Below are 15,497 nucleotides of genomic sequence, written 5' to 3'. Positions count from 1 at the left end.
TTTCATGGTGTGCTATGGCCAGAGAGATTATTCTAACATAAACTGTGTGCCTTGGTTTGAAGTTGGGCTACACTAAATCTCGATTGTAAGGAAAAACTGTATTTTAAGAACTGTCCTAATTGTATACAGAACTTATATTATAGTTATATTTATGATTAGTCATAAAATACAAACATTCTAGTAAATATATAATAATTATCCATTTATTTTTGTGTTTTAATAAGTTTGTGGTCGTTTCACAGCCATAAAGTGGAGTTCATGCAGTGACTCATGCATGGTCTCCCAACAGGGCAACCATCCCAAAAGGCTAAATTTGCAGTTTGCTTTTGACAAAATGTTTACATGTGCCAAGGATGGGGGTTTTTTTTGGCAGTGCTGAATTCCTGCAAAACTTTGTAAAGGTGTGCAGCATGGGCAAAGAAACAAGATCTTCAGTTGGGATGAACAGTAAAGTTTACCTACTTTGTGAGGTAAACAAGGTGCGTTGACTTGAATTCCACCGTAAATAATCCATAAATGTTATTACAAGACGTATTGCAATGCAGGGGGTGGGAATTATGTTCTGCATGTTTATAGCATTTATGTATTGGATATTCTAGAACATGCCATTTCAGTTAGTCAAAAAGACATACGACTGGAAAAAAATTGTTTTTCAACCACAAGGGTCATTAAATTGGAATGGGCCTACAATATAATGCACATTTTAATATATCTGGACTGAAAACAATTACGGGCGGCCCGGTAGTCCAGTGGTTAGCACGTTGACTTCAAAGTGCAGAGGTACCGCGTTCAATTCCAGCTCCGGCCTTCCTGGCTGGAGTTTGCATGTTCTTCCCGGGCCTGCGTGGGTTTTATCCGGGTACTCCGGTTTCCTCCCACCTTCCAAAAACGTGCATGGCAGGCTGATTGAACACTCTAAACTGTCCCTAGGTGTGAGTGTGGGCGTGGATGGATGTTCGTCTCTATGTGCCCTGCGATTGGGTTGGCAACCGATTCCGGGTGTCCCCCACCTATTGCCTGAAGACGGCTGAGATAGGCTCCAGCACCCCCCGCGACCCGAGTGAGGATAACGCAGTTCGGAAAATGAATGAATGAATGAAAACAATTACCGGTACATGCAAAAAGAAAAAAAAATAAAGCGGAATGAAAGCAACTTGTTTCAGTGTTGACACAAGAGTCTGTAAGTTGAATTAATTTTATATAAACTTTTATTTCAATTCTGAGAAGCCTACCAAATTGGCCAGTGTCTGGTCCCAGAGAACCATATCTATTCATCAGCGTTGAAAATTAAGAATTCACATTTCACAATCTGAGGTTAATCGAGCAACCTTTGAGGAAAATGTGTGTCTATGAGCTGGTTTTGATTGGTTTGACAATGACTGAGCTGCCAGTAAACATTGTGGGGTAGAAAGACATCATGTATTGGTTCTTCAGCCTGTGCAAGAAGTGAATGTACCTCACTCCGGGTCCGTAGCCAGAGAACACGTGTGACACCTACAGGTCAACAGAAACATGCTATGAAAATGAGATGAGGACGTGAAAAAAAGAACAACAGACTGAGTTGGCAAGAGGACACTGACCTCCTTCCATGTGTGGGAATAGGTGCTCAGTTCCTCAGTGGGGTTGACGGAGTGTTCTGAGATCACCGTGCTTTTGTCTGCGCCTAATAACTTCACATGGAGTTGGTAGATTGACTGATGCAGTTGACTCTCCTCATACCTGGTTAAATAGCATTACCTTAATGTGGAGGTTTGAAGAAGGAATCTTAATTTTCATTTTATGTAGGGAATTAGACTAAAAGAGAACACTGATCAAATATTAAATCATAATATAGAGACGCTCGGACAACAATCATGCTAGGATTTGGTTCTCAATTTAAGGATGAGATTCAGAGATTCTAAAAGTACTACTGCGATAATCTGCAGATGTATTACTTTTCAATGTTTTGGGCTCATCAAAGCAATTTAAAAATTCCCAAAGCCAACTTGAGTAAAACAAAGTTAGTATAAAATTCAGTTTCGGAATCTTGATTTTATTAACCCTTCAACAAAACAAAATAAATCTAATAGTGCCTTTTGTACAGTGCCGTATATGCCAAGGTAAATTTATAAATGCCATTTATTTTATCCGCAAATCCATTTCATCCCGCTTATCGTGTTCAGTACAATACTGTTCAATGCTAATATATCAGATTTTTTTTCGTCAACAAAATTAAACCGGTGACTTGAAATATGAGCGGTCTTGAGACATGAGTGACTTGACTTTTTCAAAATATGGGCCACCACTTGTCTTGAGATACAGGGAAAATTTGTTATTTGCCATTGCTGGATGCACATTTCACATCCAGCCATCATAAATTCACATTACTTTTCTTGCAATAAAAAGCAATATCAGCCGGTGGAAGTAATTCGCCATTAAGATGGTTTGCCAACTGCCAATAGATGCCACAGCGTCATGAGGATAATACAGTAGTCCAGGTAGAGTTGATTTGTGCTCACATTTTCCGTATTTGCAAGTTGTATGGGGAGCAAATGAGATTATGTTGTTGTATAGTACAAGACAGTTGATTGTAATTTTTCATCTAAAAAATACATTTTGGGTGTTTTTTGTCGGGGCTGGTATAGATTAATTGTATTCCTTTCATTTCAATGGGAAAAGATGATTTTAGATACAAGTGTGGTCATGGAACAAATGAAACTGATAAATATTATTCTTTTTTGTCATCCATTAGAACAAACTTATATGTCAAATGCATGTACAAATGAGATTTGGAGAGACTTTTATGACATGTAGTCAATTGCATGGGCCTAGCAACCGAGCTGATAAGGCATACGATCATGTTGCATATTACGCTTTGTTCCATTGTGAGTGCTCAATGTGATTTTTCACCCACCAGTCTTGAATCGCTATTTCTGGTTGGAAATCATCCAGCAGCTCTTCCCATAGCCCCTCTGCCTTCAGATCCACAGTCTGCTCCAGGGTAAACCAACTGGTAAAGAAAGAAATAATATTTTACTCTCCACTTTCAGTTTACTCTAGCTGATGACTCTAGCCTGAGATCTAATGGTTTCACTAAGTAAAAAGTAAAAATGATTTGCCATTAATTATGCTGACTATAAATACAAATTCGGCCTATAGATCATTTACCATCTATTCCACAATGAGACGTACAGTACCTGAACTGAGGCAAAGCACAGATAACAGCCCCTTCCGGAATACCACTGGTATCATAAGGGAGAACTTCTGTGTTGGTGGTCCAGCCACTGAAGTCACCTGCGAATTAAATTTCAGATGGTTTACATCATGCTTCTCACATGCTTGTCAAACGCGGCAATCAGTCCCATTTTCTACCTTCGGGTTGAAAAATGGGAGGGCCACGCACGGGAACTTCTGGCAGCTCAGGTTCAGGTGGAGCGATATCTTTACTCAACCCTATGCATTGAGGACAAAGGGGCACACCACACCTGTTGATTAGTCCACAGCAAATACTGTATTACATAGCCATGTCTGTCGTACAAGTTTGCTGGGTGTGCCTCAGTAGGAATGCACATTAATCTTACATTTACACCCTGGTGGACTTTCAGCAAAAAATGTCTAATATTGCATATTACTTTCGAATACTGAGGAGTAAATGGCAATATCTTCAAGTGACAAAAAATCAAACTGTACAATGAAACAACAAGATATTTACAAGCGCTCAATTTGACCACTCCATTGAGTGACTTGTGCCACCATTCAGTATTTCCAAAAAATATGACAAGTTAACAAATCTAGAGACTTTTGTAGCATCATTGGAGAGGCCTGGAGACTCTGAGAAAGTGAAGAGTCGTAACTATTTGTAAACACCCATCATTTATTCTCATGATGGTTGCAGGTGTCCTGAATTCCTGCTTTCATGTCAGCGATGCAGAACAATGCAGCCTTTTTTTTTTTTTGCTACGACTTGTTTATGGACAGAGCTTAGCTTCCCTATTCCTCTTTTCAGCGCTAAGGAATACAGGAATACTATTTTCTAAAAGATGGATTAATCAACAATCAGTTCCACATGACTGTCTGAATGTGTGTTGTTTAATCGCTTATTACCTTATTTTGCACGGGTTAGATGTAGTTATTGCAATGTCGAGAATACATAAAAATTCTCAGGACATACATTTCACATTCTGAGAATATTGTGTGGATTGTATATAATATACATATATGCATAACGTGTTTTTAATCAACTCACACGTTTAAATGAGACCTATGACAGCCCTATATTTATGCAAGATATTTGAGGGGCTTGTATTAAGTGCCACAGTACCACTACTAAGCGTGTTATCTACAGAGACTTTCCTGTGCTGTGCTAACATTTTTAGATTTTTATGTACCTGTATGTATTTACTGTATGTATGCATGTATGTATATAAAGCGCGATTTATTAGTAAAGTTGCAGCATAGTGGAGTCAAGAGAGCTCCTCTCACTCAGTCTTGGAAAAACTATTGTAAGCTTTTGTTAAATTGTTAATTATTGTCATTTTATGGTTGAACATTATATTCTTTTGTGTTAGGATTACCTAAATTATATTCCGTTTAATAAATGCTTAAACATGTTTATGTTTATATTGTCTGATTGGCTGAAGGAAAGCAGGAAGTGTTTGAGTAGCCGGAAGAAGGTCTGTTCTCGTTCGTTCGTCTGGGGTGCAGGCGTTGAAAAATAAAAGTTGCGTTCTAACGAAGTCCATCTCTCCTTTTTGCCCATTCTTAACATAGAGCCATCCATTCCAAAACTACGAACCCCTCAACTTACACTATCAGTCAGGCAAAGAAGGTAGTACAGTACAGTTGTGTGGAGGTTGTGTTGTTAAGGTACCGTGAGGAGAAGGGTTCTTCAGCAGATTTCTCCTAAATGGTTTGGCTTCGTATACAGACTTCCAGTCCAGGCGTTCTTGTGCTGGCAAGCCCTGCAGACCCCACTCATCCTCACATCTCTTCTTCCACTCGGCGGCACTCATGGTTCGGCTCAGTGTGTTTCAACGAGGAAGTTCTTGCGATATTTATTGCAGTTTAAGTGCACACCACACCCAGTGTTTTGCAATGAAAGCAAGGCCATGAAAGCTGCTGCCCGGGCTCTTAAAGGCACAGTAAGCTTCTTATATCGACAGACTCTCTCACCTGTTTGATTTTTATTCAGGTGGTCAATCACCATTATTCAACAAATGTTCTGTGGCTTTTCAAGCAGAGTTGCAAGTATTTTTTTTCTGGATTAATTTTTGGCGGTGATTCCAAATCTGCTCTTGTTTTTTTTTCTCTCGAGCACATCAGATCTTCATAACAATAATAATAATACTATGTAATGTAGTAATATATTTAATATATTTAATAGTCATATTGTACTTATGAATTAAGGGTCAAGTTCACCAACAGGTGGATTTCTTTTCTAAAACGTCATAGTTATAAATTATAACGCATATTAAAATCAGTATTGTGTCATGACTAAATGGATCGACGCCCCCACGCCCATTTGCCACCAAAAGGAACGGCAAAAAAAATATCTATATGTCGACACGCATTTTGAGCTAATGTCCTTTAAATGTGACCATTTTGTTGAATATCTACCAATCATTAGTGATCTGTAACTTAAGTGTTGTGATCTTTGCTATGTGGTGCAGCTTTATCTTGAAGAACACACACATCAAAGGTAAACAGTCAATTCCATAGCACGTGTCGTCAATGGGCTCCCCGAGTTAAAACATCTTTTGAGCTAATTGTATGCAACCATTTATAGCTGGTATTTTTCCATCAAAAATGAAAACAGCAAAAGTCATTCCAATTTTTAAAAGTGGTGAAATACACTTATTTACAAATTTTAGACCAATATCACTGCTACCACAATTCTCAAAAATATTAGAAAAATTATTTTCATGCAGACTTGATAACTTCATACAAAAATATGTGTTATTAAGTGACAATCAATATGGCTTCAGAGAAAAACGGACTACCTCAATGACACTAATGGAGCTTGTGGAAGCAATAGCCACTAATATAGATAACTAAGAATTTAATGTTGGGATTTTTCTAGATCTAAAAAAAGCCATTGATACAATAGATCATAGTATATTATTGAATAAATTAGAGAGATATGGTATTAGAGGCATAGCATGTAAATGGATTGAAAGTTATTTAGAAAACATATCAGTATGTGCAGTTCAACAATAACCGAGCCTTCTATGTCGCCGCCCCTACCCTCTGGAACGCCCTACCACAACACATCCGCAACTCTACTGACCTCCAATCCTTCAAATCATCTCTTAAAACTCATCTCTTCTGCAATGCTTTTAACACCTTTTAATCTCTTTTACCCAGTTTTGCTTTTTTGTTCATCTAAATGTGCTTTTGTAAATTATGTATGCTTGGTTTAAGTGCACATTTTTATCCTGTGTTTTAAGCTCTTGTAAAGTGTTTCTGAGTATGATGAAATGCGCTTTCAAATAAAATGTATTATTATATTATAATAAAAAATCTAACCTACTGAAGATTACCCATGGAGTTCCTCAGGGGTCTGTGCTTGGACCGAAACTATTCATCTTATATATAAATGATATCTGTAGTGTCTCAAAACAATTCAAATGTGCCCTATTCGCTGATGATACAACTTTCTACTGCTCTGGAGAAAATATGTAACAGCTCCTGAAAACTGTAGAAAATGAATTAAACAAATTAAAAAACTGGTTCGACAGGAATACATTATCACTAAATTTGAAAAAAATCTAAGTTAGTTGTTTTGGCACGAGACTGTCATGATTCGGTTTGGGACCAACAGGTGGCACTGCAGGGCTCCCCCTGCAGCTGCACAGCTGTTGGTTGTTAGGTACCGGTAGTTGGTTCTATAAAAGGACTCCCGCCTGAACACTCATTGTCGGGTCATTGTTGCTCTTTGCTGCTGTCATGTTTGTTTGTCTGTTCATAACCTCCTTTGCCAAAACATCCAGAAGCTTTTTGAAATGAGAGAAAGTTGTTATAATTGAAGGGGTACTAACCTTTCCAAAAAATCAAAAACAAAACATCAAGCAAAGGATTGTATCAGTAATAGCTGTCAATCTGTGGAATAAATTTGAAACGGACCTGAAAATGAGTAAATCTTGTCGAGTTCAAAAACAAATTCAAAAGATTAGTACAAAAAAACTACACAGATCAGAGTTAAGATGATAAATTTGATATATCTACAGTATATACATATAGTAATACATCAGAATTACATCCATCCATCCATTTTCCGAACCGCTTGATCCTCACTAGGGTCGCGGGGGGTGCTGGAGCCTATCCCAGCCGTCTTCGGGCAGTAGGCGGGGGACACCCTGAATCAGTTGCCAGCCAATCGCAGGGCACACAGAGACGAACAACCATCCACGCCCACACTCACACCTAGGGACAATTTAGAGCGTCCAATCAACCTGCCATGCATGTTTTTGGAATGTGGGAGGAAACCGGAGCACCCGGAGAAAACCCACGCAGGCCCGGGGAGAACATGCAAACTCCACACAGGGAGGCCGGAGCTGGAATCGAACCCGGTACCTCTGCACTGTGAAGCCGACGTGCTTCAGAATTACATTGATCAATTTATTAAATGTATTAATGAAATGTAGTATTTATTATGAACATGAGAAAATTGATATAAAAATATGCAAGAGTGAGTATGTATATACAAACCGAGAGCTGTATAGAGAGATAAGTACAGTACACATAAGGATAAAGGCATTGATATGTTGATTTTTCCTTTATTTTTGGATTGAAAAAGGATCAACTCATATGTTGCTACATAACAAGGGGTAGGACTAGATAAGTTTCTTACTTCTTCCTCCTCCTTTGAACATCGAATTGTGATAATGACTGTTTTTTTTCTTTTCCTTTTTACAAATTTTGCTTGCTTTCACTTTTGTCAATTTGTTGTTGTATTGTGTTTTATATATTCAATAAATAAACAAACAAACAATCGTCTTCCGCCTCATGAAGAGGACCTCCAACATTTTGATGGGTTGGAATCTACCGCTGCCTGGCGAATAACCCACATTGCTGTCCTGACAACCTCCACGGCGCCTTCAGATGGAATAATGAGACCTCCGTTGTGTTTGAGTGTTAGCAGGTGCTCAGTGTTTTTCACAAAGGGGCAGGTAGTTTTGGATTTTTTATGTGCCTTAATAAATTAAATTAGCATATAGAAACTCCATCCACCCATTTTCCGAACCGCTTGATCCTCACTAGGGTCGCGGGGGGTGCTGGAGCCTATCCCAGCCGTCTTCGGGCAGTAGGCGGGGGACACCCTGAATCAGTTGCCAGCCAATCGCAGGGCACACAGAGACGAACAACCATCCACGCCTCACCCCTAGGGACAATTTAGAGCGGCCAATCAGCCTGCCATGCATGTTTTTGGAATGTGGGAGGAAACCGGAGCACCCGGAGAAAACCCACGCAGGCCCGGGGAGAACATGCAAACTCCACACAGGGAGGCCGGAGCTGGAATTGAACCCGGTACCTCTGCACTGTGAAGCCGGCGTGCTAACCACTGGAGTACCGGGCCGCCCAGCATATAGAAACTGCATTTTGTATTTCTTTTGGTAGCCTCTGTGCGATTTTAATATTTGTTTTTATGAACTGAAACATTTGTGTGTGATAAATATGCAAAGAACAGAAATCAGGAAAGAAGGCAAATACTTTTTCACGGCACTGTAAACTACTTAATACATTCAATTAAGTAGTAGTTGTAACCTCCAACTTCAAGCCATCATATGCCAGGACTTTTACGGGTGATTTACATAGATATACACACCTAGCAAAATACAGCTGTCGCAGATATATATAATTGGTTTTGTTTAGTCAAAAAGAACATTTTAGGTATCCACGGCTAAATTCTTCCGATCCGCAATTGTCATTTCTGATATTTCCAACGTCATTTGCTCAAGGACTAATGGTGTCTTTTTGGGGTTTTCCATTCGTGTGTATGGGGTTTCATACGTCATTTGTAGACGTGTTATGTTAATAGGTATCTGTTACTCCAGTTTGAGATATCTATCATTTGATTCCGGCTGGTCATAATTACAGCTCACAATATATTTGTAGTTTACCTCACAGTTCATACTACGACTACCAATTGTAAAAACTGAGTTAAAGGTGTAATGAAATTGTTGGTACAGTATGTTTAACCGGACCCGAATTTGCACCAAAATATTGCAGCGAGTACGCAGTTGTGTAATGAAAAATGGCTCCATCTTGTGGATTGAAGTACCATGTACAACACAATCCAGTTCTGGTTGGCACTTGTAGAAATTCTTTTTGCATAAGTGTATTTCTGACTTTATTGTAGCTCATTGGGGAACCTCGGCACACTAAACAAGAATACCGAAACAAGTTGGAACACTGAAATAATGACGTTGTCTAAATTAACTCACAAATAGATTTATTCTGTGTGAAATCTGGGCCTGCTCACAATGCTTATGTACCACCGGTACTCATAGTGAGTTCTGTTTTATGAATGGCAACAGGTGGTGTTATTTTTTCATATAAATAAACACTGGTTTATTTTTTCTCTCTAATGGAGGAGGGATTTAATTGTTCTGAGTGCCACTACACATCACTGGCAAACATGAATGAAAATCTATTCGAAATCACTAAATGATCATTTTCCTCACAAATTAAGTGAAGTTGGATATGACTTATTACAGCACTGGATGTGTCACAGTGGCTGGTAATCACTGCTTTACACTGCAGTATTTGCACGAACAGTAATGTTGATCTTTTTTGTTTCTATTCTTTTCTGTTCTTGTTTTATTCATCCAAACCATATCCATGTAAGACATAGGACACCTGTCTTCCACCCGTGAGTTTCTTTGCTGAATGGGTGTTACATACCATTGCCTGTCAGCTGCCTGATGACAATTGAGATAATCCACTCAAAGCAGTTGAACAAACACATTCTGTGACAGGGGACGGACATTTAACGGCTAACAGGGAACTCCCCTCTAATCATATAACTCCTATAACCCTAGATCAAGTGGTTTAGTTCTACTCAACACCTTAGGAAATATTAATGCCATTAAGGGTTACCTTGGGTTAAGATTCAGTATTTGGGGATAGCAGTTACTACAGTGGACCGCTTATCATGTTGTCAGGGTACAGGGTGCATTAAAGGGTGGAATTGAGATGCATTCACACTGAGCCAGTTGTACTATACCATGCATTCACCTGATTGTATTTACACGTCTCCTCTTCCAGCTGTACTAGGCACTGGAAAGTAGAAATGGTTAATCCTCACAAGGGTCGCGGGCATGCTGGAGCCTATTCCAGCTGTCTTTGGGCAGTAAGCGGGGTACATCTGAACTGGTTGCCAGCCATTCGCAGGAGACACATCGCAGGACACACATAGACAAGCAACCATCTGTGCTCACACTCACACGGAGGGACAATTTAGATTGTTGCATGAACCTACCATTCGTGTTTTTGGAATGTGGGAGGAAACCGGAGTACGCGAAGAAAACCCATGCAGGCACAGGGAGAACATGCAAACTCTACACAGGCCGGGGATGGATTCAAACCCACAACCTCTGCATTGTGAGGCGCACGTGCCAACAAGTGGACCACCGTGCCGCCTGAGCTTCACTTGTGTAATGTACTGTATTTCTATTTTCAAGGTATCATACCCACGACCTTTTGGTTGAGAGACAACCACTCTACCATGTCTCCACTGTGTTTTTGTCATGATTCGGTTTAAGGACCAACAGGTGGCAGTGTAGGGCTCCCCCGGCAGCTGCACACCTGTTGGTCATAGGTAATTAGGGCTTTAAAAGGACTCCCAGCCCGAACACTCAGTGTCGGGTCATTGTTTGCTCTTGCTACTGTCATGTTTGTTCTAGTAGTGTTTTGGTTATTGATAGTTTCTGTTTAAGTCATGGTTTTGGTTTGTTACTTTGGACTTTGTTTTGGATTTAGTTTTCTTGTTTTAAATACAATTCGTCAAGTACACCCTGCTCCTCCCTCATGCCTGCTTTTTGGGGTCCACCACCACCTCGCAACGTGACAGTTTTTTTCCCCTCAAAAACACAAAGAACACACATTTATTAAAAGGTTTTGATTTTCTTTTCCACAAATCAATACTGTTGGTCAGTCCACATGTGGGCGCTATTTTTACAAACTTGTGACCAATCCAAAGTGTTGTAAATTAGCGTTTTTGACGATGTAATGTTTGAACAAACATGCCGTCTTGGAGGTCTCTTGAAAAGTGAAGATTTTGGACATACAAAGCATTCTGCCTGGCGCCAGCAATTTTATATTATGTAACTATATCTTATTGTACAGTTTCTTTTGTGTAATACCTGTATGTATTTACTTATTTTATTTTACTTTTCTTTTGATTGTTTTTTTTCCTCTGTTTGCATCCAGGTCAGCATGGCAGATAAGAATCTGTTTTCAATTGCCTTCTCTGGATAAATAAAGGTTCAATTGACACACACACACACACACACACACACACACACACACACACACACACACACACACACAGATAAGGACCAGCATTTTAGCTGCAAATCCATTGCAAATTATGCTGATTTAACAATTTTCTCTTTATGAGACCTTCATTTATTGTAGTTTCACTTTCTTAACAGGGTACACTTAACTAGATTAATTGTAGTCTATATCCAGTACTGTATACATATGTTATCACACCCGGAAAAAACTCTTGGACCATTGGCAGACAGCATGGAAAAAAGTAAGACACAAGATATGTTTAGGTGAGTGCGTCTTTCGTTTACAGAACAGCGGGGCCACTGGTGCTAATAACATTTTAGCATCCTGTGCCAAATGTCCTTGTGATATTCCAGTCTTCCCCCGGCTCAGTCCCTCATGCCCTCACGCGCGTGACGATATACACCACTTTTCTGGTGCCAAAGAAGATACTGGCATGCCGGAATGACTTCCACCCAGCGGCACGTAGCTCTGAACTGATGAAGTGATTTGAATGGCTTGCCAAGAATTTCTGTGCTTCTTATTACAGTATGCGTACCGACCATTCCTATTTCAACAAAGGACAATGCACATTGAAAGCAACATCTGATCAAATATTCACCACAATTTTTCATGAGTGTGTGTGAGGATCTCTGACACAGTGACATAAGGTGGTGAGTCAGAACATCATCTATCTACCTCCGGTCTTCATTTCACAGTTCCGCCAGGCTTCGTGTCGAGCCGCGTCTTCTACTTTCCCGAACACATTTGACTGTGAGGCCTCCGTATCGTTGCTCAAGTATCCAATTTCTTCACGCCATTTTCCATCGCGCCTCTCTCTAGTTACTGTCGTCCACATTCAAATATTGACCAGTTGACACAGCTTCCATAGGTGCAAGCAATTGCCAGCCGAAGGGTCAACATTTAGTTTCTCGGCATCCATATGCGAAGATGGAAAATCATTTCAAAACATAATACATGCACATGAAAAAGGATTATGGTTGTTTGAATATACATTGACGGTATGTGTTGATGTGTCATCGCCAGGAAGAATATAGCGTATGCAACCATGAACTAGAAAACCTGTCTTCTGGACGTTTTACCTCAGTCACGATAAAAAATTTAAAAAAATAAGAAATTGCCAGCCAATCCGAGGGCACACATAGACAAACAATCATCCGGGCTCACACTCACACCTCGGGAAAATTTAGAGTGTTCCATTAACCTGCCACGTCTGTTTTTAAAATGTGGGAGAGAATCAGAGTACCGGGAGAAAAACCACAAAGGCATGGGGAAACATGCAAACTCCACACAGGAAGGCTGCGGCCCCGGAATTGAACCCTGCAACTCTGCACTGTGAGGCCGACGTGCTAACGAGTCGACCACTGGGCTGCCCTTCATAAAACTATTAAAATATCTTCTTAAAATAAATGATTACTTCTCATAGTACCTTGATTGTTTAAAATTTGGGAATTTTGTGTGTTATTGCATGCTAGTCACAGATTCACCTAGTTAAAGACAATGTGCAGCTGACCTGTAAAATAAGTACGGTAATCAATTTTTGTCAGGCCAAGAGAAGGTTGAGATGGATAGTGGACTGACAGGATGAAACTAAATCAGGGTCCAGGATGAGTAGTGGTTCATGTTTGTCAGGGTGTAGGTGAACCTAGCCAACCAAGCTAGCCTACTATAATTATAGCATTCCTTGTCCATAAGATGGCCATGCGACTCCTGCTGACTTTAGTTTCAAACGCAAAATACTAATCACAAATCTTTAGACAGATTTTGTCACCAATGTACCACCATGCTAGGTCAGCAAAAAAGAAAATTCACACTTTGTACACATATCGGTTTAAACTGCACCACATTACAAAATCGGCTTAATTTTGTTGTGTAAGTTTAGTATCATTTGATCCGTAATTCATCACATAGATCATGAATTCCATTTAGATGTATTTTACATTTCTGCTCTCTCACAGTTAATACCAACAAACACATATTTAGTTTTCTGTCAGTGGTACAAACAAATGAAGTGTTCTGGTGTTCTATTTAAGCTATTATTTATAGAGGCTTGCGACATCATTGTGTGAGGTGGCTGCCCCTCTAGCGTTACTCTTATTGAAATGGGTTCCAAAACGAAGCAACTACTACAATTCTTGAAAGATCTTTCTATTGAACCATATAATACAACTTGCTCTCACCCAATACTCAGCATGCAATGGCCACAGCTGCAGCTTGACCGTGACCTATTCTGACCTGTGTCGGAGCAGTTGGCATGCATTCCTTTCCAGCGGAGACGCTGTATGCATTTTAAAAAGTCCTAACTTTTATACAATAAACTAAAGATTGCTTCCTGGGAAGCATTTAGCTGGATGAGTATGTTCAATAAAAAATATGGAGTATAAGAATCACAATAATTTATACTCAACACAATTTGCGATACAAACCTGTCTTCACAATATACATTTAAACATAATCCATAGAAATACTGTAGTAGGAGGCAGTATTTCTGTGGCTTGATGAGATTCAAACGACACTGCATCGTGTCAGGAACTCTGTCGGTGGTATTTGCAGAATGTACATACATCACAGCACTGCTCTCTTACTGTTCTAGATGGGCAATCAAATGCCGTGAGTCAAATGTCAGCAGTCAGCCGCTGGTAAAACACTGGCGGATGACACTACACGATTAATTTCAGCCTGTAACTGAAGAAAAAAACCGAATCTGATCTACAGTAATGTTGCTATTTTATAAAAAGAGAACTCATGTCTCTGAAGCGCTTTTACATGCAATCATAAAGCAACCCAAAAACATGGGCGCCCACTACTCGTAGCGACACAACCAAAGCACCAAAGCAATCATAAGAAGCAATTAAGGCGGGCTGAAAGCCATTTTAGAAACATACTGCATAAGATTTATGCAGCACACACAAAAAAGAGAAAGACCAGTAAATGGAATCAAAATGACGCAAACATAATGTGGTATGGTTCACTTTTTAGAAGAGAGGCTCCAGACAGCTGTGTAACAGGAGACATGGTTTCAACGCAAGGTAATGGCACACTGTGCGCAAGAGGCTTCACTTACTGTTAAAACTTAGGAGGCCAATATGAAAAAAAGAAATGCATGGCAGTAAGACTGGTGAACAGTTACATATCAAAAAGCTAGTTGAGTGAAGGTTGAAGTTGAAGGTGAAATGTGGGAACAGGGTTATTATTTGGGAGGGAGATAGCGGCGGTTGTTTGTAAAGCAGTAACAGGGACTGGCGTCAAACAGGTGCCAGTCAGCTGCTAGTTAAGTCAGCTGAGGTATCCCACATAACAGTGCCTCGGATACTCTCTTGACCACTCTTTACCCATTTGCAGTAGTACTAATCGACTGGAATTGAGATTCACAAATCTGTCTTGTCTCATTGTTACACGCCTACGTGTTAAAATTTTAAAGGGCTGCATTCATTTGAAGGGAAGGCCAGATTTGTTCTGATGGCAATGGCAAGGCTGAAAATGTCTTATTTTGATTTGGCACCTTTATAATCACCAACTTCAAACAGGAAAAAGTATTATCCCTTCTGAAAATGCTCTTTTCTTGCATGTTTAAGATATTGAACAAATGTAAAGATCAGACAAAGATCATCGAAAAAGATAAACATAAAATGCACAACTCAAAGCTACTCAACACTATGTGGAAAAAGTGCCTTCTTGTTAAATCATGAATTTACTGTTTATTTTCCCTGATCACACCAACGCCTGATTATCTCCAGACCTGTTCAATTGAGAAATCCACTAAATGGGGCCTTTCTAACAAAATAAAGTTGTCCAAAATATCTCATAAAGCTGCAACCACATGTCATGATCCAAAGAAATTCAAGAGCATATAAGAAATAAGTTAATTCACATCCATTAGTCTGGAAAGAGATACAAAGTCATTTGCAAAGCTTAAGGAATTTAGCGAATCATGGTGAGAGCCATTATCCAGAAATTGAGAAAGCATGGAACTGGTGGTGAACCGTCGCAGGAGTGGCCAGCCT

General features: G+C 39.7%; 1 protein-coding gene across 1 annotated transcript; it reads right to left on the bottom strand.

Moving 5' to 3' along the window:
* Window positions 1-1,190: 1,190 nt before the first annotated feature.
* On the bottom strand, window positions 1,191-5,075 carry nccrp1 (P1, F-box associated domain containing). Its single transcript, XM_086131938.1, has 6 exons — window positions 4,850-5,075; window positions 3,352-3,432; window positions 3,177-3,273; window positions 2,894-2,989; window positions 1,581-1,719; window positions 1,191-1,494 (listed from the first exon to the last, which is right to left on the bottom strand). The coding sequence occupies exons 1-6, from the start codon at window positions 4,989-4,991 to the stop codon at window positions 1,348-1,350; spliced, it is 702 nt and encodes a 233-aa protein (XP_085988064.1). The 5' UTR covers window positions 4,992-5,075; the 3' UTR covers window positions 1,191-1,347.
* Window positions 5,076-15,497: the final 10,422 nt, after the last annotated feature.

This window comes from Hippocampus guttulatus, chromosome 15, assembly GCF_054856545.1.
Source record: "Hippocampus guttulatus isolate MCC_2025c chromosome 15, RoL_Hgut_1.0, whole genome shotgun sequence".
NCBI lineage: Eukaryota > Metazoa > Chordata > Actinopteri > Syngnathiformes > Syngnathidae > Hippocampus > Hippocampus guttulatus.
This window is presented reverse-complemented; position numbering and strand designations above follow the sequence as displayed.